The 22182-nt window shown below is 49.2% G+C and overlaps 1 protein-coding gene across 1 annotated transcript in view; it reads right to left on the bottom strand.

Moving 5' to 3' along the window:
* Positions 1 to 9699: 9699 nt before the first annotated feature.
* CFAP91 (cilia and flagella associated protein 91) overlaps positions 9700 to 22182 on the bottom strand; it is a 55203-nt gene continuing 42720 nt past the window's right edge. Inside the window, exons 16-17 of the mRNA XM_060236339.1 lie at positions 20660 to 20751; positions 9700 to 10209 (exon numbers count right to left, since the gene is read on the bottom strand). Of these exons, the coding sequence (XP_060092322.1) occupies positions 9956 to 10209; positions 20660 to 20751 (346 nt within the window). The 3' untranslated portion in view covers positions 9700 to 9955. The remainder of the gene's footprint in view (positions 10210 to 20659; positions 20752 to 22182) is intronic.

The raw sequence follows: 22182 nt of genomic DNA, 5'->3' as shown, positions 1-22182 counted from the left end.
TTCTGGACTCCGGCACTCTCTTTGCTGCCGACAGAAAGTGAGCCAGCCCAACTAAGGTCCGATCTGGTCAAAAGGTGCCTGCGAGGGAGGGAGGGAGTGAGTCGACCGCCTCAAAGGCCGGGTCAGAAACTGTTAGCAACTTGACTGTGCTCTTCGCCAAGCACTGCAAGGGCTACGCTTACGGAAGCAGGTTCTTCAACTGTTCCAGAAGAACCTGCGGAAGACGAAAGGCCTGGCAGGGAGAAAGGGGCAGTGGTTGTGGGAAACAAGTCCGACGCGTGTCTTCCATGTCGAGTCTGAGGCCTTCGCGATCGGAGCTCCGGACGCCTTTGAAGAAAACCCGGGCAGCGGCAGAGAGAAGGGTCCATTTCGAAGAGCAGGCTTGGGTGCAGAACGACGGCTGCTGCTTCTTTTAGGATGAGAACGTGGTGTCTTAGAACGCGCATTGCTCTTTTTTTAGTTTAAAACTCGTAGGGGAGAAGAATTAAAAGCTTTAATTCTTTTTTAAAAAAAAATTATTTTGTGTGTGTGTGTGCTTGCGTGCAGACGAGGATCCTGAGAGTTTTATTTTCTTGAGGATCATGGCAGGACCGCAAAACAGTTTTATACAAATTTAGATCCAGGTGTTTCGATACCAGTTTTTTTTTTTTTTGTAAATAAGCCGACAAAGCTCCTCACCAAATTCAAGTTTGTACATTAGTTGTTTTTAAAACGAAAACAGAATTTTTTTTTTTTAGTTTTATTGCTTTGTATGTAAATAAGTGGACCCAGGAACTGTTGTTATTGAGCAAAAAGTTACCATTCAGGGCAGTTAACTCTGTTTTAATAATCAGACAAAATGTAGGCGAGCTTTTTAAAGCCATATAGTTCTAACTCTGTACAGTAGATAACCGGCCTGTATTATTGTAACAATAACTCTTAGCGATGTATAGTATAATTATATAGTTTGGAGTGCCTTTGCTTCCATGATGTTTTGGATTTTGTTTTTCATTGTTCATCTTTCTTTCTTTCTTTCCTTTCTTTCTTTTCCATAACAAATGCCTCTCGTATGGAAATATCTTTGCTTCCCTCCTTTCAGCAGTTCCAGGGTCAGTAGCATCATTCACAGAAACTGTGTCCGCGACTGGTTTCGTTTTGAACCCATGGCTTTTGTCGTCGGCGTTTCAAAGTCTTGTCCTTCTCTTCTTCTCTCCCCGCCGCCCTCCCTTATAACAGTGACCGGTTTTCATTTTGTCGTTTGCTTTCTTGGCACTGAGGTGGCAGGAATTCCTTTTGCTCCTGGTATCTTCACGAAGAGTTCTCGTAGACAGCAGCTTCCGGGAACCTCCATTTTTGGGACTCTGTTCCTCCTATCGAGGCAAAATTTGGATTTTGCACAGAAGAGGTTGTAATCGGAGAGGGGGGGGGGTAGAATAATCGACACACATCCCCCCCTCCCCGCTACTGTGCAGAGATTAAAAATATATATTGGCCAGGGATTAATCTGTGGTATTGAGGGGCTATAAAATTACCACTCTTCCTCCCGCCTCCACCCCCCACCCCCAAATTGCTGTTTCCTTAAGGACGTTGCCCTTAATTCTTGTGCCCAGCACAAAAAGGCCTTGCTTTTATCTTTGCTCACGTGTGTGTTCTACCTTGTTAGTATTCCACGTAAGAGTGTCTTCAATGGCAAAATGCTGAACTTTTTATCATACCAAAGGTTGCTGGCTTTTGTTGGGGGTGGGGGTGGGGAGGGCTGCGTATATGTGTGTGCGTGCGCACGTCAACCATCTTGTGTTCATTCCACTAAAGCAGAGGCTGCACTTTTTTCCTGGCGACACAGAGGTCAGTGGTAGCATTTTATTTCCGACAGTCCACTCTGGAGTTTTAGTTTCGTGGCTCACTTTCGAAGTCCGACACGGCCTCTCGGTTTCTCCTTTTGTCTACGCTGCATGTCCCCGAAACGGCATTAATTTTGCTCCCGTGTCCATGACGAAAATGTCAGGCAAGACACTGGTTATTTTGACTCCGAAGTACTTTCCTTCAGCTAAAAAGAGGAAATAACTAACATTTTACTCGAGGTAGATTGCTCTAAACCAGTCTGGCTGATGCTTGGACATAGTTCCTGTTATTAATAAACCAAGTAATGGTGGATGTCTGTAATTAATGTTCCTTTGAAACGTCCCCGGCTTAGTAAGAGACGTTCCCTTAAAGAACTTTTCTCCATTAAAGAGATCTCATCGACTGGAGGTCAAAACCCATTAATGAAAAGCACAGTTCCGTATCCCCCCCCAGGGCCTGTTTTTCGGTGTAAGCATCAGACAGCCTTAGAATCCTCGATATTTTTTACTGGGGCTTTAACCGAACTTCTCAAATTTTGTTCTCCGTTTTGTGTTCAAGGCAGTAAAAAGCAAAATGGAAAGGCATATTAAGGCAAGCATCCGGAAGGTTAGCTTGAGATACGTATATTCCTTCCTTGTCTTGTTTGTTCTTGGAGGGCTTTTTTTGTGTGTGTGTGTGGGGGGGGGGGACAGTTTATATATATAAGTAACAATTTATATATATAAATAATATGCTTGCCTGTACAATTTGCATTTGTTACTATGTTGCTGATAGATCACTCGGGCCTGTACACACAATGAGTGTTATCACTTCCATCTTCAAAGCAGAAATCTAAAAAAATATATATATAATGGACTGTGGGTTGTATACAAACTATGGCATACACTTGTGCAAAGCTGTCTTGATTCCAAGAAGCAAAACATGTATAACATTATTACTACTTGAATGCCTCTGTGACTGATTTTTTTTTTTCATTTTAAATATAAACTTTTTTGTGGAAAGTATGCTTAATGTTTTATTATTTTTACCTCCTCCCTTTCTGCTCCTGTAAATACATTTTGTTCCGTGTGACTTGGTTCGGAAATAGTTAACTGGTACTGTAATTTGCATTAAATAAAAAGTAGGTTAGCCTGGACATGAACTTTAAAAAAATGCAACGTGTGTGGTCTTTATTTCACAACTTGTAGCCATTTCTGTTCACTTGTCTTAAAACTCCTTTTCTTCTACTGTTCACTTCTGTCCAAAAGTCCCCACTTGCTCCAAAAATCAGTTATTTTGACTAAGAGAAAAAAATGCAGAAAAAATGTCATTAAAAAAAAAATAGCCTGTATTAATCAGATATTTTTTGCAAGTGAAAAGCGTTCCCGTCTCCCACCCAAATGGTTTGATTTGGTGGAGAGATGCAGGTTCCTAATTTGCCACGAACATTAATAGCAATGCCCGTTTGCAGTACAACTGCCAGATGTGCAGAGACGTCCTCGAAAGTTCTTCCTTTCTTCCTGCCCCTTCTTTCGGCAGTGCTGTGAAGAGTTTGCCATAACCATGTCTCGTGGGGCATACCATCTCTGAGTTGGGTTTTTCTTTTTCCGTCCTGGATAACTTATGTATTAAACGTGATTTCTATTACACCCACTCATTAACTGCTACCCTTGTTCATACACTCTACCAGGGCCTTTATTTTTTGGGTAGAAAAAGCCCAGCAGGGACTCACTTGCATATTAGGCCACTCCCTCTGGCAGCATCATTGTTTTGCGCAGCAGCAGCTCGTTTGCATATTAGGCCCCACCTCCTGCCACCAAGCCAGCCGGAACCGCATCCCTGCTCAAAGGAAAGCCCTGCACTCTTCTTTCCACCAGGAAGGAGCGTGCTCAGTGTTGCTGCAGTATGCTAGGCACAAAGTGGTGGTATGGCCCTTCCCCGAAAGGCCTCAAGAGCTTGAGTCGTGGAGCGAGAGCTGTAGACAACTGCAATATGTGTTTCTCTAGGGCAGGGTTCCTCAACATGGTTTCAGTGGGCACCGCTGCACACACACCCACCCCGCCAGTGCCTTTTCCTGGTAGCTGCCTGGTGGGGCTTTCGCCCAGCAGAGCTTCTGATTGGCTACCGGAGATCTGATTGGCTGCGGAGGTTTTTAAGAAGTCGATACGGCTGCAGTGGCCACCGCACCACAAGGATCTTCCTGTTCCGCGTATGTGCAAGACAGTTTTAAATAATACGCTCATTTAAAAAGAGCATCCTGTTAAACAGTGTCTGCCTGAAATGTTGAGGAGTTACTGTTAGGGTTCTGTGTGACCTCACTGATGTTTTGTGACTGGCTCCGCCTACGGTAGCAGCCATTTTATGATTGCATCCAGGGTCAGAATTCTCAAGTCGCCTGCAGGCTTGAAAGGGTTTGGGGTCTTGATTTCTGCCTCTAGGGATACGCTGTTTGGACTCTATGGGAAACGTGGCTCCAGGCGTCTGCAAAAGCACAAATGCGGAATTACAAAAAATGAGCAAGCAAAAGGTTCTCTAAACTGAAAGAGGCCTTTTTTTTCTCATGACAATAGCTGCATGGAAGATGATGATGATACTGGATTTATATCCTGCCCCCTATACTCCAAATCTCAGAGCGGCTCACCATCTCCTTTTATCTTCCCCGCAACAGACATCCTATGAGGTGGGTTGGGCTGAGAGAGCTCTCCCAGAAGCTGCCTTTTCAAGGACAACTCCTGCAAGAGTTATAGATGACCCAAGGCCATTCCAGCAGCTGCAAGTGGAGGAGTGGGGAATCAAGCCCGGTTCTCCCAGATAAGAGTCCGAGCACTTAACCACTACACCAAACTGGCTCTCCAGTTCCCCTTATTGGGATGATGGTTCTTGCGGATACCTTATGAGGATTCCTCCTTGCTCTTCGTCATGTTTTCTTTGCAGCCGTCCCTGCCGAACTTTTCCGTTCTTTCACAGGACTCTCTACAAAGCTGGTCTCGTAAGGGGCCATAAAAGATTCCCACAGATCATTTAGTTAAAAAAAAGAAAAAGCATAGAGAGGATTCGGGCAACCACACCCATCTGTCCAAGCAGGTGGGCTGACGGAATAAAAGCCCCGAGCATTTTTCACACACAGCAAAGAAACAAGGTTGCCCAACGACGTTTATTTCCAGTCCACTTGTGCAGCCCAAACTTGTCAAGTGATAAAAGAACTGCCGTCTACGGTCCCAGGTGATATAGCAAGTGGCCTTTTGTTTCCATGGCCAAATGTGCCAGCAATGAAATCACTGGATTCTCCCGGAAGCTTCAGTCCTGCAGTACAGGGGGAGGTGGGGTGGTATAGACCAGCGGTCCCCAACCTTTTTGGCACCAGAGACCAGTTTTATGGAAGACAATTTTTCCACAGACTGGGGTATGTGTGTGATGGTCTTGGGATGATACAATTGTGCACTTTATTTCATTTAGTTTGGTATGGTGGTTAAGTGCGCGGACTCTTAATCTGGGAGAACTGGGTTTGATTCCCCACTCCTCCACTTGCAGCTTCTGAAATGGCCTTGGGTCAGTCATCGCTCTTGCAGAGTTGTCCTTGAAAGGGCAGCTTCTGGGGGAGCTCTCTCCAGCCCCACCCACCTCACAGGGTGTCTGTTGTGGGGGAGGAAGGGAAAGGAGATTGTAGGCTGTTCTGAGACTCTGTCCTTGAAAGGGCAGCTGCTGTGAGAGCCCTCTCAGCCCCACCCACCTCACAGGGTGTTGTGGGGGAGGAAGGGAAAGGAGATTGTAGGCCGCTCTGAGACTCTGTCCTTGAAAGGGCAGCTTCTGGGGGAGCTCTCTCAGCCCCACCCACCTCACAGGGTGTCTGTTGAGGGGGAGGAAGGGAAAGGAGATTGTAGGCCATTCTGAGACACTGTCCTTGAAAGGCAGCTGCTCTGAGAGCCCTCTCAGCCCCACCCACCTCATAGGGTGTCTGTTGTGGGGGAAGAAGGAAAAGGAGATTGTAGGCCGTTCTGAGACACTGTCCTTGAAAGGCAGCTGCTGTGAGAGCCCTCTCAGCCCCACCCACCTCACAGGGTGTCTGTTGTGGGGGAAGAAGGGAAAGGAGATTGTAGGCCGTTCTGAGACTCTGTCCTTGAAAGGGCAGCTGCTGTGAGAGCCCTCTCAGCCCCACCCACCTCACAGGGTGTCTGTTGTGGGGGAGGAAGGGAAAGGAGATTGTGAGCCGCTCTGAGATTCTGAAATTCAGAGTGGAGGGCAGGATATAAATCCAGTGTCTTGTTATTATTATTACTACATTGTAATATACAATGAAATAATGATACAACTCATGGCCCAGTTGCTAACAGGCCATGGATCAGTACCAGTCCACAGCCCGGGGATTGGGGATCCCCAGTATAGACCACCAAAGACGAAAAACACTATGAAAGGAAGCGCTGATCGTTTTTACTGAGGGATGTCAGGCTTTTTTTTTTTTTAAAAAGTAACCAGCCTCCTTTCTCTTCTAACTTGGCTTAGACCCTAAACGAGGTTAATAGTGATAGAATTAGAATCATTTAGTAATGGGATTGATGTCGAGGAAGCCCCAAAGACTAACAAGCCAGGGTATCGGTACTCTGGACGACAGCTGAGGTGCGCTTGGCCCTGGGTGCTGTTCTAACCAGGTCTACTTTTCCGCCTCCCTGGAAGGCCAGCAAGCTGGGTATTGTGGGCCCGCCTGGATATGGTAAGTTGACATTCGTGTTACTTTAGGTATGGGGACCAGCCAGCGAAGGAATTGCCTCCACAACAATGTGTCCTCTAAGCTGTGGAATCTTGTGAGCAAAGATTCTGCTTCATGAACTACCCGCCTTAAAATTGTGAGTTACTGTACTAAATTTGTTTGCTCTGGGGCTGTTTTGCTTGAGGCGAGACAAAAAAAAGGTGTGTGAGCTGGAGGTTGAAAAACTGTGAGCTAGCTCACACCAGCTCAGCTTAGAGGGAACGCCGCTCCACACCCCACCCCAGTGTAGATGCTCCTTTTGTCTCACTATTTAGCCCTCTGTGTTTCTTGGTGAAGTCCAGGCCCTTCAAAGCAGCCGAGTCACAGTTGGCTTGTGGAGAGAAGGGACCTTCGGAAAGAGCTGCGTAACGACTTCTTTACTGGTCTCCCATCCAACTACTAACCACCAGCTGCACCCATTTAGCTTCTGAGATCTGATGAAACCACACTAGCCTGATCTATCCAGGTCAGGGTGTTTCACTTCCCCATTTGATTTCTCTTTCAAGCCCGATTCCAGGTCTCCCGCCAACAGATCACCGTCTTGGCCTCCTCGGTTTACCTTCCCTCCTCGTCTTCCTCTTCCACGTAGATAGATCCAGGCGGGCAGCCATGCTGGTCTGAAGCAGTAGAACAAAGCAGGAGTCAAGTTTCACCTTAAAGACCAACAAACGTTTATTCCGAATGCAAGCTTTCGTGTGCATGGACGCTTCTTCAGACGAGGAATGAGGCACAGATTCAGAAAACCTGAAATTCAGGAAAGGCATTCTGACGTGTTACTGTTTTATTGGTTTCTCATGCTGATGCAACCCAGGTCAAGGGTTTTCCGAATTTGCTAATTTTACTATTCTGCTATTGGATTTTAACTTTGGACCACTTTGCATTCTAAACCCCAGCAGCTATATGAAGCTCTGCTTACTGTACCTCATTCCTCGTCTGAAGTGTGCACATTTTAAGAAGGATATAGACAAGCTGGAACGGGTCCAGAGGAGGGCGACAAAGATGGTGAGGGGTCTGGAGACCAAGTCCTATGAGGAAAGGTTGAAGGAGCTGGGGATGTTTAGCCTGGAGAGGAGGCGGCTGAGAGGTGATAGGATCACCACCCTCAAGTACTTGAAGGGCTGTCATCTTGAGGATGGGGTGGAATTGTTTTCTGTGGCCCTGGAAAGTAGGACGAGAACCAATGGGTTGAAATTAAATCAAAAGAGTTTCTGGCTCAACATGAGGAAGAACTTCCTGACCGTTAGAGCGGTTCCTCAGTGGAACAGGTTTCCTCGGGAGGTGGTGGGCTCTCCTTCCTTGGAGGTTTTTAAACAGAGGCTGGATGGCCATCTGACAGCAATGAAGATCCTGTGAACTTAGGGGGAAGTGTTTGTGAGTTTCCTGCATTGTGCAGGGGGTTTGACTAGATATCCCTGGAGGTCCCTTCCAACTCTATGATTCTATGAAAGCTTACATTCTGAATAAAAGTTTGTTGGTATTAAAGATGCTACTTGACTCCTGCTTTGTTCTCTTCCATGTGACAGTCTTTGCCTCCTCTGGTACCTTCCAGCCTTGCTTGGCTCCCCCACCCATTCAGAGCTGCAAGACTGAGGCCTGCCTAGATCTGGTTTGTAGTCACGGGTTTGGGGTTTTCTGAAGGCACAACGTACATGTGGGGAGACCGATCTTTTCTCCTCCCCCACCCCTAATTCCATATTTTGATTTGGTACTGGAAAGGGGAATTTTAAAAGCCCCCCCCCCTTTTTTTGTTTTTTCTTTTTGCAAAATATCTCAGTGGGTGAAACTGGGGCGGGTGGGTTTGCAAAGTGTTGTTTTTGGTTTGTCGTTCAATCGATTTGAGCAAATCAAGTGAGGGGATCCCGAGAATCGTTTCGGCAAGATGCGGGTTCCTAATGAAATCGGGTTCCAGTTTGACAGCCTGATAACTGAAAAAGACCAGCACTGAACGTCTTGAAATCTAGAGGGGACGTCTTATGAAGGCTGTAAAGATTTCCTGGCTCTTCCTACTTGAAAGAATTTCAGAACTTGGTATACATGGGTTTAAAATTATATTAGGATTGAAGCATCTGCATTGTTTCCAGCTCAACGTGAGGAAGAACTTCCTGACCGTTAGAGCGATTCCTCAATGGAACAGGCTTCCTCGGGAGTTGGTGGGCTCTCCTTCCTTGGGAGGTTTTTCAACAGAGGCTAGATGGCCACCTGGCAGCAATGAAGATCCTGTGAATTTAGGGGGAGGGGTTTGTGAGTTTCCTGCATTGTGCAGGGGGTTGGACTAGATGACCCTGGAGGTCCCTTCCAACTCTATGATTCTATTTTTTTTTTGGCTTGCATTCACGCTGAAACCTCTTCTTCTGTGGTAACTTTTCTCCTGGTGGCCGTGGGAATGATATGGCAATGAATGTGATTTCTCCTGGGGAGTGGGGCAGGAAGAGCCAAACAGCCCGAAATGCCTTGCAGCGGGAAGAGAACCAGCTGCCACGGGGAGGGGGGGGTACACCATGAGACCCACCCTCTGCAGAGTGCTCGCCACAGTGGCTCGTTTAGTGTCTCTGCGTGAGTCTCTGAGACACTGGTGGGTTGCTCTGTAATTTTACTCCTACCTCGAATAAAACTCGGTCGGTCTTAAAGGCGCTAACTTTAGTCTATCGCATCAGATCAACACGGCTGCCCAGCTGGATGTATTTTCATGACTTGCCTCTGATGGAAACCAGCCCTGCCGTGTTGGTAGCAATTGGGCTTTATTTCTTTGTACATACAAGCGATCGGCACGTTTTGAGCCACAAACCAAAAGGCCAGGGGGCAAGGCACGGTGCAGCGTTCTGATGAGGCAAGTGGTCTTCCGGCCTTTGGTCCACCCGCTGAGCCTTCTGACGGCTGCTTGGCCGAGCTGTTTTGCAGACCTGTTTTGTTTCACGGCTTCCTCCTCCCCCCCTGCTTTGCCCCAGGCTGTTGTTCTGAGGTAGTTCTTCTTCCAGAGAATTTTTTTTTTGGGGGGGGGGGAATTAAGCAGGTCTAGAAGAGCTTCTGGGCAAAGACCAGAGAACTTCTCTACTGGACTGGCCTGGAGATGAAGAAGGACACAGCCAGGGATGGGGTGGGGGTACAGAATCGTTGTGGGGGTTGGGGTTTTGGCGAACAAAATGGGCCTTCGAGCTTTTTCGTGAAATAACTTTCTTGACTGGGTGAGAAACAGAAACAGAAGGAATTTGTCTCGCTCCCCGCACCGTTCTCCAAGGCCGAAGCACACACTATCTGGGGGGAGAGTCCCTTCTACTCCTCAGTTCCTCGCCCGGTCCGAAGGTCGCATCAGGGAAAGTGGAGTTGTACAAGCGTCAATCCTCGGCTGCTGTTCTTACAAATGGGGCCCAGTGTTCGGGGAAGCGAAGTGCATCTTATCTGTCTCCCCCGTCCTCAGTGGCTGTGGGGCAGAACGTGGTCATGATCGCAGTGTCCTCCTCTGTGCGGCGGTTCTGGCTCGGCGGCAGGTGGCTGGCCTGGCGCCTCTGGAACGTCCTGGGGTCCGGCTGTGGGGGGAGCGCTTGGGCCTCCGACCTCAGCCGTTTGGCTCGCAGCCTCTCTGGGAAACAGCGTCCCGACGGCTGTCGGCGTACTCCCGTGGATGATCTGATGGGCGGCGTGGATGTGTTTTCTCTGGGCCTGCCTCACTGCACACGAAAGGGAGAAACGAGAAAGGCCAGAAATAACAACAACAATAATACACTGGATTTATATCCCACCCTCCACTCTGAATCTCAAGCGTCTCAGAGCAGCTCACAATTTTCTTTATCTTCCTCCCCGCAAAACAGACGCCCTGTGAGGTGGGTGAGGCTGAGAGAGCTCTCACAGCAGCTGCCCTTTCAAGGACAGAGTCTCAGAACGGCCTACAGTCTCCTTTCCCTTCCTCCCCCACAACAGACACCCTGTGAGGTGGGTGGGGCTGAGAGGGCTCTCACAGCAGCTGCCCTTTCAAGGACAGAGTCTCAGAGTGGCTCACAATCTCCTTTCCCTTCCTCCCCCACAACAGACACCCTGTGAGGTGGGTGGGGCTGGGAGGGCTCTCACAGCAGCTGCCCTTTCAAGGACAGAGTCTCAGAGCGGCTCACAATCTCCTTTCCCTTCCTCCCCCACAACAGACACCCTGTGAGGTGGGTGGGGCTGAGAGGGCTCTCACAGCAGCTGCCCTTTCAAGGACAGAGTCTCAGAGCGGCTCACAATCTCCTTTCCCTTCCTCCCCCACAACAGACACCCTGTGAGGTGGGTGGGGCTGGAGAGGGCTCTCACAGCAGCTGCCCTTTCAAGGACAGAGTCTCAGAGCGGCTCTCAATCTCCTTTCCCTTCCTTCCTCACAATAGACACCCTGTGAGGTGGGTGGGGCTGGAGGGCTCTCACAGCAGCTGCCCTTTCAAGGACAGAGTCTCAGAGCGGCTCACAATCTCCTTTCCCTTCCTCCCCCACAACAGACACCCTGTGAGGTGGGTGGGGCTGAGAGGGCTCTCACAGCAGCTGCCCTTTCAAGGACAGAATCTCAGAGCGGCTCACAATCTCCTTTCCCTTCCTCCCCCACAACAGACACCCTGTGAGGTGGGTGGGGCTGAGAGGGCTCTCACAGCAGCTGCCCTTTCAAGGACAGAGTCTCAGAACGGCCTACAATCTCCTTTCCCTTCCTCCCCACAACAGACACCCTATGAGGTGGGTGAGGCTGAGAGAGCTCTCACAGCAGCTGCCCTTTCAAGGACAGAGTCTCAGAATGGCCTACAGTCTCCTTTCCCTTCCTCCCCCACAACAGACACCCTGTGAGGTGGGTGGGGCTGAGAGGGCTCTCACAGCAGCTGCCCTTTCAAGGACAGAATCTCAGAGCGGCTCACAATCTCCTTTCCCTTCCTCCCCCACAACAGACACCCTGTGAGGTGGGTGGGGCTGGAGAGGGCTCTCCCGGCAGCTGCCCTTTCAAGGACAGAATCTCAGAGCGGCTCACAATCTCCTTTCCCTTCCTCCCCCACAACAGACACCCTGTGAGGTGGGTGGGGCTGGAGAGGGCTCTCCCAGCAGCTGCCCTTTCAAGGACAACCTCTGCCAGAGCTATGGCTGACCCAAGGCCATTCCAGCAGGTGCAAGTGGAGGAGTGGGGAATCAAACCCGGTTCTCCCAGATAAGAGAGCTATGGCTGACCCGAGGCCATTCCAGCAGGTGCAAGTGGAGGAGTGGGGAATCAAACCTGGTTCTCCCAGATAAGAGTCCACACACTTAACCACTACACCAAACTGAATAGGGATCCTGCACCCCTCCTCCTCCCCCACCCCAGTAGTTAAACATATGAAGTGCCTTCTGCTGACTCAGCTCACTGGGGTCCATCAAGGTCAGTATGGTCTACTCAGACAGCAGCAGCTCTCCAGGGTCTCGGGTAGAGGGCTTTCACACCACCTACTGCCTGGTCCTTTTAACGGGAGATGCCAGGGATTGAACCTGAGACATTCTGCAAAGCACCAACGCTCCCTCAGCTAAATGTGAAAACCAGCAACGTTCCCAGGCCCCACTCAAGCTACCAGGAGGTTGCTAGTTCCACTGCCACATTTCAGCTGCGAGTCTTCATCACAAGCAGGAGATCAGGGAGGGCCTCTACTGGCTGCCACGACTCTGGGAAGGGTCTGTCTGGGAGGGCCAGAGGCCTTCCTTCCTTCTCAACAAGCACCTTTTATCTGTGGCTTATGAGGTGTGCAGACCCAGGCAGTGTAACAACAATAAGTTTGTTGTAAATGCTCAAGAACAAGAAGTGGTTTTAATTATTAGTGCAACAGTGAAAGTGAAAAACAACAGTAAAGGTGGAGCAAAGGGGGAAAAAAAAAGCTCTGACACAACTAGCTATATGTTCCCTTCCTCTAATTCCAACTGACTCACCACTCTTTGGATGAGGGAGCTCTCATGACTGCAGCCTTTTTTCCAGCCCAGTCCTTTCCCAGAGAGAACCCGCCTGACTGCAGCCTCTCCAGAGACAACAATTGGCCTTTTATTTCCTTCCCTCCAGGTCACAAATGTGCTTTGTGATTTTAGATATGCGGTGTGTTTTGTGTTGTACTTTACTAATTGAAAATAAGAATTTTGGCTTTTGGAAGAAGCTATTTTACAGCGAAACATGAGACCTCCAGCTAGCGATCACGTGAAGGATTAAGGATTATTATGCCCTTCAAAACCGACCATGGTTATATGGACTCCTACAACTCCACTGAAGAATGGACTTTTTGCCTTATAACTGAAAGATTAAGGAGATTTTTGGAGCCATTTACTTGACATCGGTGCTGTGCTGCTTATTGTCATTTATATTCTTTTGTACTGTTACTGCGGCTAATGCTGAATAACTGATTTATATTTTGAAATTCTGAGTGAGAGTTTTTAGCACAGTGGTTTATTTCCTGGGAAGGTGGGCACTTGTCATTGGATTGTTTGTTGCCAAGGGATTATGCTACTGAAGGAATGACTTTGTAACTTGGCCGTGTTAGGACAACTGCAGTGTCTGGGGACTTTGTGCTGGACTCTGAGGCCTAGCCTGGCCTCTCCCTCTCAGAAGGAGTAGCCCTGGAGAAAACCACAGGGGCAAGCGGAGGTCTCTTTGGCCAAAGTTGATTTAGAATCTGCCTGGGCCACATCTCCATTAAAAAAAAGAAAAGAAACACTGGCTCAGGGTGGCTCACAAGCCTTATAACGGCCAAAGGTCAATCCATTCTGTGCTTTCAAAGGTTCCTTCTGCTGGCTGCAGCGTCTGGGGGAAAGAGTTTCCCTTGGGCTGAAAGGAGCTGAAGCAGGAAGGGAGCAGGGCTTCAGTTTGCTGTTGTGGTTAAGCGAGCGGACTCTTTATCTCGGAGCACCGGGTTGGATTCCCCACTCCTCCGCTTGCAGCTGCTGGAATGGCCTTGGGTCAGCCATAGCTCTGGCAGAGGTTGTCCTTGAAAGGGCAGCTGCTGTGAGAGCCGTCTCAGCCCCACCCACCTCACAGGGTGTCTGTTGTGGGGGAGGAAGGGAAAGGAGATTGTGAGCCGCTCTGAGACTCTTTGGAGTGGAGGGCGGGATATAAATCCAATATCTTCATCTACCTCATAGGGTGTCTGTTGTGGGGGAGGAAGGGAAAGGAGACTGTAGGCCGCTTTGAGACTCTGTCCTTGAAAGGGCAGCTTCTGGGGGAGCTCCCTCAGCCCCACCCGCCTCACAGGGTGTCTGTTGTGGGGGAGGGGAGAAGATATAGGAGATTGTGAGTCGCTCTGAGTCTCTGACTGAGAGAGAAGGGTGGGGTATAAATCTGCAGTCGTCGTCTTCTTCAGCCCAGAGGGTGGGGAGGTCCCACGTAGTCCTTGGGAGCCCAGCCAGGCCCTCAAAAGAGCTCCTTCCCGTTGTTTAACAAGGGTTCTGTTCCAAGCATAAGACCTGATACAAGGCAGAAAACAAACCTCTTTTTTCCCCAGACTGTTGCATGTGTCTAGAAAAGGGGGGGGGGTCTTTCCTCTCTCCGACCCCGCCCCCCCCCCAAACACAGTTCAAAGCTCTTCCCCCAGCCGAAGGAGCCGGCTTGAAATGTCAGCTTAAGGAGCCCGCTTTCGACTTGTCTGGAGGAAGGCATCCTAAAATCGAGGCACGAAGGGCAGCAGCAGGCCAAGTCTGCCTGCCTTGCCTTTGTGTGATCGCTGGCTTCAGAGCACAGACGGCCTCTTTGTACCCAAGATCAAGAAGACCGCAGATTTATACCCCGCCCTTCTCTCTGAATCAGAGACTCAGAGCGGCTCACAATCTCCTTTCCCTTCCTCCCCGACAACAGACACCCTGTGAGGTGGGTGGGGCTGAGAGGGCTCTCACAGCAGCTGCCCTTTCAAGGACAGAGTCTCAGAACAGCCTACAATCTCCTTTATCTTCTCCCCCCACAACAGACACCCTGTGAGGTGGGTGGGGCTGGAGAGGGCTCTCACAGCAGCTGCACTTTCAAGGACAGAGTCTCAGAACAGCCTTCAATCTCCTTTATCTTCTCCCCCCACAACAGACACCCTGTGAGGTGGGTGGGGCTGAGAGGGCTCTCACAGCAGCTGCCCTTTCAAGGACAGAGTCTCAGAACAGCTTACAATCTCCTTTATCTTCTCCCCCCACAACAGACACCCTGTGAGGTGGGTGGGGCTGGAGAGGGCTCTCACAGCAGCTGCCCTTTCAAGGACAGAGTCTCAGAACGGCCTACAATCTCCTTTATCTTCTCCCCCCACAACCGACACCCTGTGAGGTGAGTGGGGCTGAGAGAGTTCTCCCCAGAAGCTGCCCTTTCAAGGACAACTCCTGCGAGAGCTATGGCTGACCCAAGGCCATTCCTGCAGCTGCAAGTGGAGGAGCGGGGAATCCAACCGGTTCTCCCAGATAAGAGTCCGTGCACTTAACCACTACACTAAACTGGCTCTCTAGACTACTACACACAGAGAGGCCATGCACATGAGCCAGAGAGCAGATGTGCTCGGGCCCCTTTGATGCATATTAGTTTCAACACGTGGAGGAGCATCTCACGTAGATAGCTGCAGGCTTGTGTGCTGACACACACCATGTCATTCATGAGAGACTGTGGTCCTACGCCACTGGCTGCAGACACGAAGTGGAAGGTCAGGGAACCGAGGACTGCGGCTGCTGTGGGTACTGTTCTTCACACAATTCAGCAAAGAAATCCACAATGGCAAGTAACCAGGAGGGCCAGGAGATTAAGGCTGGGGGGTGGAAAAACTCACCGGGAAAGAAAGTTAAAATAAACTAAAGGCAGTCCTTGGTCATCCCCAGAGATTGTCTCGATCTTGGCCACATATATTGGCCACTGTGTGACACAGAGTGTTGGACTGGATGGGCCATTGGCCTGATCCAACATGGCTTCTCATGTGACACAGGGTGTTGGACTGGATGGGCCAGTGGCCTGATCCAACATGGCAACTCTTGTTCTTATGTGACTCAGAATGTTGGACTGGGTTGGCCATTGGTCTGATCCAACATGGCAACTCTTGTTCTTATGTGACTCAGAATGTTGGACTGGATGGGCCATTGGTCTGATCCAACATGGCAACTCTTGTTCTTATGTGACTCAGAATGTTGGACTGGATGGGCCATTGGTCTGATCCAGCATGGCTTCTCTTATGTGACTCAGAGTGTTGGACTGGATGGGCCATTGGCCTGATCCAACATGGCTTCTCTTATGTTCTTATGTGACACAGAGTGTTGGACTGGATGGGCCACTGGCCTGATCCAACAGGGCTTTTCTTATGTTCTTATGTGACACAGGGTGTTGGACTGGATGGGCCAGTGGCCTGATCCAACATGGCATCTCTTATGCTCTTATGTGACTCAGAGTGTTGGACTGGATGGACCAGTGGCCTGATCCAACATGGCTTCTCTTATGTTCTTATGTGACTCAGAGTGTTGGACTGGAGGGGCCACTGGCCTGATCCAACAGGGCTTCTCTTATGTTCTTATGTTGACCCTGCTCGGGACCAGGGGTCATTTGGTAGAAAAAGAGGTGCTGGAGCTCACTAGCATAACTCATTAGCATAACTTATTTGCATATAAAGCGATAAACCCCTGAGATCACCGGAAGGTGGACTAAATTATAGCAGCTCAGCATCTACCTTCAAATGCTTCCTGAATTCTAAATGTCCTCATCAAACCTTCCTCCCATCATACTTTTTAAATGACTTTCTCCTGTGTAGGCCACAGGGCCACAATGATCATTTCCATCTGTCTGCTTTATATGTTTTGGTCATTTCCCCGGTTTTTTGTGTGTGTGGGGGGCAATATTAGAAAGTTTGTCAAATCTTCGAGTTCAGCAATATTCTCACAGGGGGGTTTGAACAACAGAGCCCGGAAGCAACTATTTGGAGGGAGGGGGGGAGGAGAAGGGAAGAGCGCAATAAAATTTAGGGGTTCTGGAGCTCCACTCCTGTGAGCTTCTGCCCAAAACGGGGCTTGATTGGGACGCTTTAAAAAGTGTAGTCTGGGTCTCCAGGAAACATCGGCTTCTACTTATCCCTACCCAGCTCAGCTGCCTGAGAAGCATGAGCTCTTCCTGCAAAGGAACACTGCTGGCCAAGCAGGGGAAAGGATCTGCCTGCTTTGGAATTCCAGGGCGCCATTTTTCCTGGAGACGCTGCAGGCCTGGAGCCAAGAAAAAGCAATAAACTGGCCCAATTCTTTGTTCCCCAATCCCACAATTACTTTGTAAACTCCTCTCAGCTCCCAGGCATTTGCCGCTGCATCAGGGTATGGTTGCCATCGCTAGGAAATGGGTAACACTTTTAAGATGGTGGCCTACACCAGGTCCCTAATGTGGTGCCCATGGGCGCCTATGGTGCCCGCCAACCTCTTTCCTGGTGCCCACTGAGCAAGTGGGGCTCAGCAGGGCTCTTGCCCAGCAGGGCTTCGGATTGGCTCTGCAGATTAAAAGGCGTCCTAGTCAACGGCATTTTCGTCTGAACTGTTGAAGAGGTGCTATTACAGTTACGTGAAGCCTTGCTCCCTGACAGTTTGTGATTGGCCCCGCCTCTTGCGGCAACCATTTTGTGATTGTGCTAACTACCCCGTCAAGATTCTAAAGGCGGCCGAGGCCTACTGTTTTCCTAGGAAGAGCCATTGGTGCTGTTAGCTCTTCTGGGGACTTGCCTTCAGAACTACTTTAAAAACCCCTCAATGCCACAGAAAAGGGTTCTGCTCCACACACTGAGGGCTCTTCACATACACCCACCAGGGGTGCCTGGGACAGGGCAAAGTGGAGAGCTGCACGGACTCTTTGGACTGTCTGAGGTGGTGGTGAAGTGCACGGACTCTTATCTGGGAGAGCCGGCTTTGATTCCCCGCTCCTCCACTTGCACCTGCTGGAATGGCCTTGGGTCAGCCAGAGCTCTGGCAGAGGTTGTCCTTGAAAGGGCAGCTTCTGGGAGAGCCCTCTCAGCCCCACCCACCTCACAGGGTGTCTGTTGTGGGGGTAGGAAAGGAAGGTGATTGGGAGCAATGTCCTCTCTACGCTGCAGAGCCTTGTGAGCAAAAATTCTACTTTGTGAGCTCCTGGCATTCAAGTGGTGAGCGACTGCATAAATTACTGTGCTCTGGGATGGGTCATCCTTCCTGAGCTAAGACAAAAATGTGTGAGCTGGAGGCTAAAATCTGTGAGCTAGCTCACGCTAACTCACCTTAGAGGGAACACGGATTGTGAGCCACTCTGAGATTCAGAGTGGAGGGCAGGGTATAAATCCAATATCATCATCATCATCATCATCTTCTCCAGGGATAAGCAAAAACGGTCAAGATCCGGCTCTTGCCATGTTATCATGTAACCTGCCTTTTCATGTATTCTGTATTCTCATGCTTTTGGTTTCTCTGTCTGTATGCCCACATTCTTTGTAACGTTGTAGAAGTAATCTCTCTGCCATAGCCAGCAACACACATTCCTTTCATGAGCACTGAAGGTCACCTGTTGTTCTGTCCGGTTAGAGAATGTTATCTTTTGATTTTGAAGAAAACTGTCTGAACTTTGGGGGGAAGAGGGAGAGTGTCTTTCTTTGACTTACTGTATTTGCCCGCCAGAATTTGTGCTCCTAAATGCCTGCATGACTAACCGTCACAGTAAAGTATAAAGGTATTGCCTGACCTGGAGGTCAGTTTTAGCAAGACCACTCCTTGCTGTGAACATGCTCATCATTAAATAAAGCCTAATTTTATTTACATCAAAGAACATAAGAGAAGCCATGTTGGGTCATGCCAATGGCCCATCCAGTCCAACACTGTATCACACAGTGGCCAAAATACACACACACACACACAATGTGGCTAATAGCCACTGATGGACCTCTGCTCTATATTTTTCTCCAAGCTAAAGAGCCTCAAGCATTTCAACCTTTCTTCATAGGGAAAGTGTTCCAACCCTTTGATCATTCTGGTTGCCCTTTTCTGCACCTTCTCCAATGCTATAATATCCTTTTTGAGGTGCGGCGACCAGAACTGCACACAGTACTCCAAATGAGACCGCACCATCGATTTATACAGGGGCATTATGATACTGGCTGATTTGTTTTCAATTCCCTTCCTAATAATTCCCAGCATGGCGTTGGCCTTTTTTATTGCATTCGCACACTGTCGTGACATTTTCAGTGAGTTATCTACCACGACCCCAAGATCTCTCTCTTGGTCAGTCTCTGCCAGTTCACACCCCATCAACTTGTATTTGGAGCTGGGATTCTTGGCCCCAATGTGCATTACTTTGTACTTGGCCACACTGAACCTCATCTGCCACGTTGACGCCCACTCACCCAGCCTCAACAGATCCCTTTGGAGTGCCTCACAATCCTCTCTGGTTCTCACCACCCTGAACAATTTAGTGTCATCTGCAAACTTGGCCACTTCACTGCTCATTTCCAACTCCAAATCATTTATGAACAAGTTAAAGAACATGGGACCCAGTACCGAGCCCTGCGGCACCCCACTGCTTACCATCCTCCACTGCGAAGACTGCCCATTTATACTCACTCTCTGCTTCCTATTAATCAGCCAGTTTTTGATCCACAAGAGGACCTTGTCCTTTTACTCCATGACTCTCAAGCTTTCTAAGGAGCCTTTGATGAGGAACTTTATCAAAAGCTTCCTGGAAGTCAAGGTAAACAACATCTATCGGGTCTCCTTTGTTCACCCCCTCAAAGAAATGTAACAGGTTAGTGAGGCAAGATCTTCCCTACAGAACCCATGCTGAGTCTTCCTCAATAACCCGTGTTCATCAATGTGCCTACTCATTCTGTCCTTGATAATGGTTTCTACCAACTTTCCCAGTATTGAAGTCAGACTGACTGGCCTGTAATTTCCCGGATCTCCTCTGGAACCCTTTTTAAAGATGGGGGTGACATTTGCTACCTTCCAGTTCTCAGGAACGGAGGCAGATTTCAATGAAAGTTTACATATTTTTGTCAGAAGATCCACAAGTTCAACTTTGAGTTCTTTCAGAACTCCTGGATGTATGCCATCCGGACCTGGTGACTTATTAGTTTTTAATTCGTCTATCAGTTGTAGGACCTCCTCTCTTGTCACCTCAATCTGACTCAGGTCTTTCAACACCCATTCCAATATAAGTGGTTTTGGAGCAGGCAAACATTTCTCATCTTCCACAGTGAAGACGGAGGCAAAATATGCATTCAGCTTCTCAGCCATTTCCCTATCCTCCTTCAGTAATCCTTTGACCCCTTGGTCATCCAACGGCCCCACTGCCTCCCTGGCTGGTTTCCTGCTTCTAATATATTTGAAGAAATTTTGATTGTTGGTCTTTATGTTTTTTGCAATATGCTCATAGTCCATTTTTGCCTACCTGATCACAGTCTTGCATTTGATTTGCCACAGCCTGTGTTCTCTTTTATTAATCTCACTTGGACTGGTTTTCCACCGCTTAAAGGAGTCCTTCTTACCTTTTACAGCTTCCATTACTTTGTTTGTTAACCATGCAGGCCTTTTCTTATACCTGTTTGTGCCTTTCCTAACTTGTGGTATATATTTTATCTGAGCTTCTAGGATTGTAGTTTTAAATAGCCTCCAAGCTTCCCGAAGGGTTTTGACTGTATTTACCTTTTCTTTCAGTTTCCTCTTCACATGCCTCCTCATCTCAGAGAATTTACCACTTTTAAAGTTAAATGTGGTTGTGCCGGTCTTTTGGGGCAACTCCCTATTTATACAAACGGTGAAATCAATAACGTTATGGTCACTGCTCCCAAGCGGTGCCATCACTTTTACATCTCTCACCAAGTCTTGGGCGTTACTTAGGACCAAATCCAGGATCGCCCCACCCCTGGTAGGTTCTGAGACCATCTGCTCCATAGCACAGTCATTGAGAGCATCAAGAAACTCAATCTCTTTCTCTCGACCGGAACACATATTGACCCAATCAATCTGCGGGTAGTTAAAATCACCTATTATGACAGAGTTTACGACAAAGAGGTGTAATTAATGAATGTTGCACAGAACTTGGCAAAAAACCCCAATCTTCTGACACTGGTTTGCTGCTGGGGCCAACACTACCCCCTGTGGCTGGACAGTGGAGCCAGGGATTCATAGGAGAGAGACATTTCAGCAAACCGGACTTCTCACCTTTCTCCTTGATGGCCATTTTCTGCACTTCTGGAATCAGGAAGCGATAAACCAGTTCGGCCACAATCTCCTCTGACTGCAGGCGAGTTTGGCTGTAAAGCAGAGCAGGAAAGTAAGTTTTGTCTCCCCGTTCTGCCAGTTCCACTATACTTTTCCTTTTGCCTCTTCCGCTGTTTGTGAAGAACTCTGCCCCTGCGGCTGAGAGGAGATCTTAGGGCCAAACAACACACGTCCTCTGGGACCCAGGCTCGGATCCGCAGCGGCTGGGGTCTTGCCATGGCTTGAGAACATGGTGAGCCTCTGTTAGCTGGCCCCAGAACCACTGGTTTTTCAGAGGAATGCATCAAAGGGCCAGCTATTCTCTTTTTACAGAATGGCAGCTGCATTCATCGGGGACAGCACACAGAGCCTTGGGGCATTTTCCAAAACTAAGAAAAAGATGTAGTGTGGAGCAAACTGTGACGACCGAGAAAATGCTGCTCTGGCCAAGCTGATGAAGTCAGTCCCGGTCCATGCAGGTTTAACGTTCCAAACAGTCTTTGAAGACGCTAGTAGATTGTTAACCTGTCACGGGGGGGGGGGGTGGGGGGGGGGGGCTTCTGGTGTCCTGGCCCCACTGGTGGACCTCCTGATGACACCTGGGGTTTTTGGCCACTGTGTGACACAGAGTGTTGGACGGGATGGGCCACTGGCCTGATCCGACATGGCTTCTCTTATGTTCTTATGAGACACAGAGTGTTGCACTGGAGAGGCCATTGGCCTGATCCAACATGGCTTCTCTTATGTTCTTATGTCTGGGGCAGTGATGCTCTGTATTCTTGGTGCTTGGGCGGGGGCAACAGTGGGGGGCTTCTGGTGTCCTGGCCCCACTGGTGGACCTCCTGATGGCCCCTGTCCAGCCAATGGGAGTGGGGAGGGGGCAAGAGCAATAGAAAGGAGGACATCCTGGCAGGGAAAACAAAGAAACTGAGGTAAAATGGCTGTGTCAGGGCAAAGCATTGCCTTTCTCTAGTGAAGGGGAAGGAAAGAGGGCACAAAGCACCAGAAATGAAGGGGGCTCATCTCTTCAGGCTTCAGCATCAAAGAGCGCTTGCCTTCTTCGCATGTGTCTGTGCCCCACTGCTTCTATCTGTGGCCACTGTGTGACACAGTGTTGGGCTGGATGGGCCTTTGGCCTGATCCATCATGGCTTCTCTTAGGATTTTATGTCTGGGAGAGTGATGTTCCGCATTCTTGGTGCTTAGGGGGGCAACTGTGGGAGGGCTTCTAGTGTCCTGGCCCCCCCGGTGAACCTCCTGATGGCACCTGGGTTTTTGGCCACTGTGTGACACAGAGTGTTGGACTGGAGGGGCCACTGGCCTGATCCAATAGGGCTTCTCTTATGTTCTTCTGTGACACAGAGTGTTGGACTGGATGGGCCACTGGCCTGATCCAATAGGGCTTCTCTTATGTTCTTCTGTGACACAGAGTGTTGGACTGGATGGGCCACTGGCCTGATCCAATAGGGCTTCTCTTATGTTCTT

The sequence above is a fragment of the Heteronotia binoei genome, chromosome 4, assembly GCF_032191835.1.
Source record: "Heteronotia binoei isolate CCM8104 ecotype False Entrance Well chromosome 4, APGP_CSIRO_Hbin_v1, whole genome shotgun sequence".
Taxonomy (NCBI): domain Eukaryota; kingdom Metazoa; phylum Chordata; class Lepidosauria; order Squamata; family Gekkonidae; genus Heteronotia; species Heteronotia binoei.
This window is presented reverse-complemented; position numbering and strand designations above follow the sequence as displayed.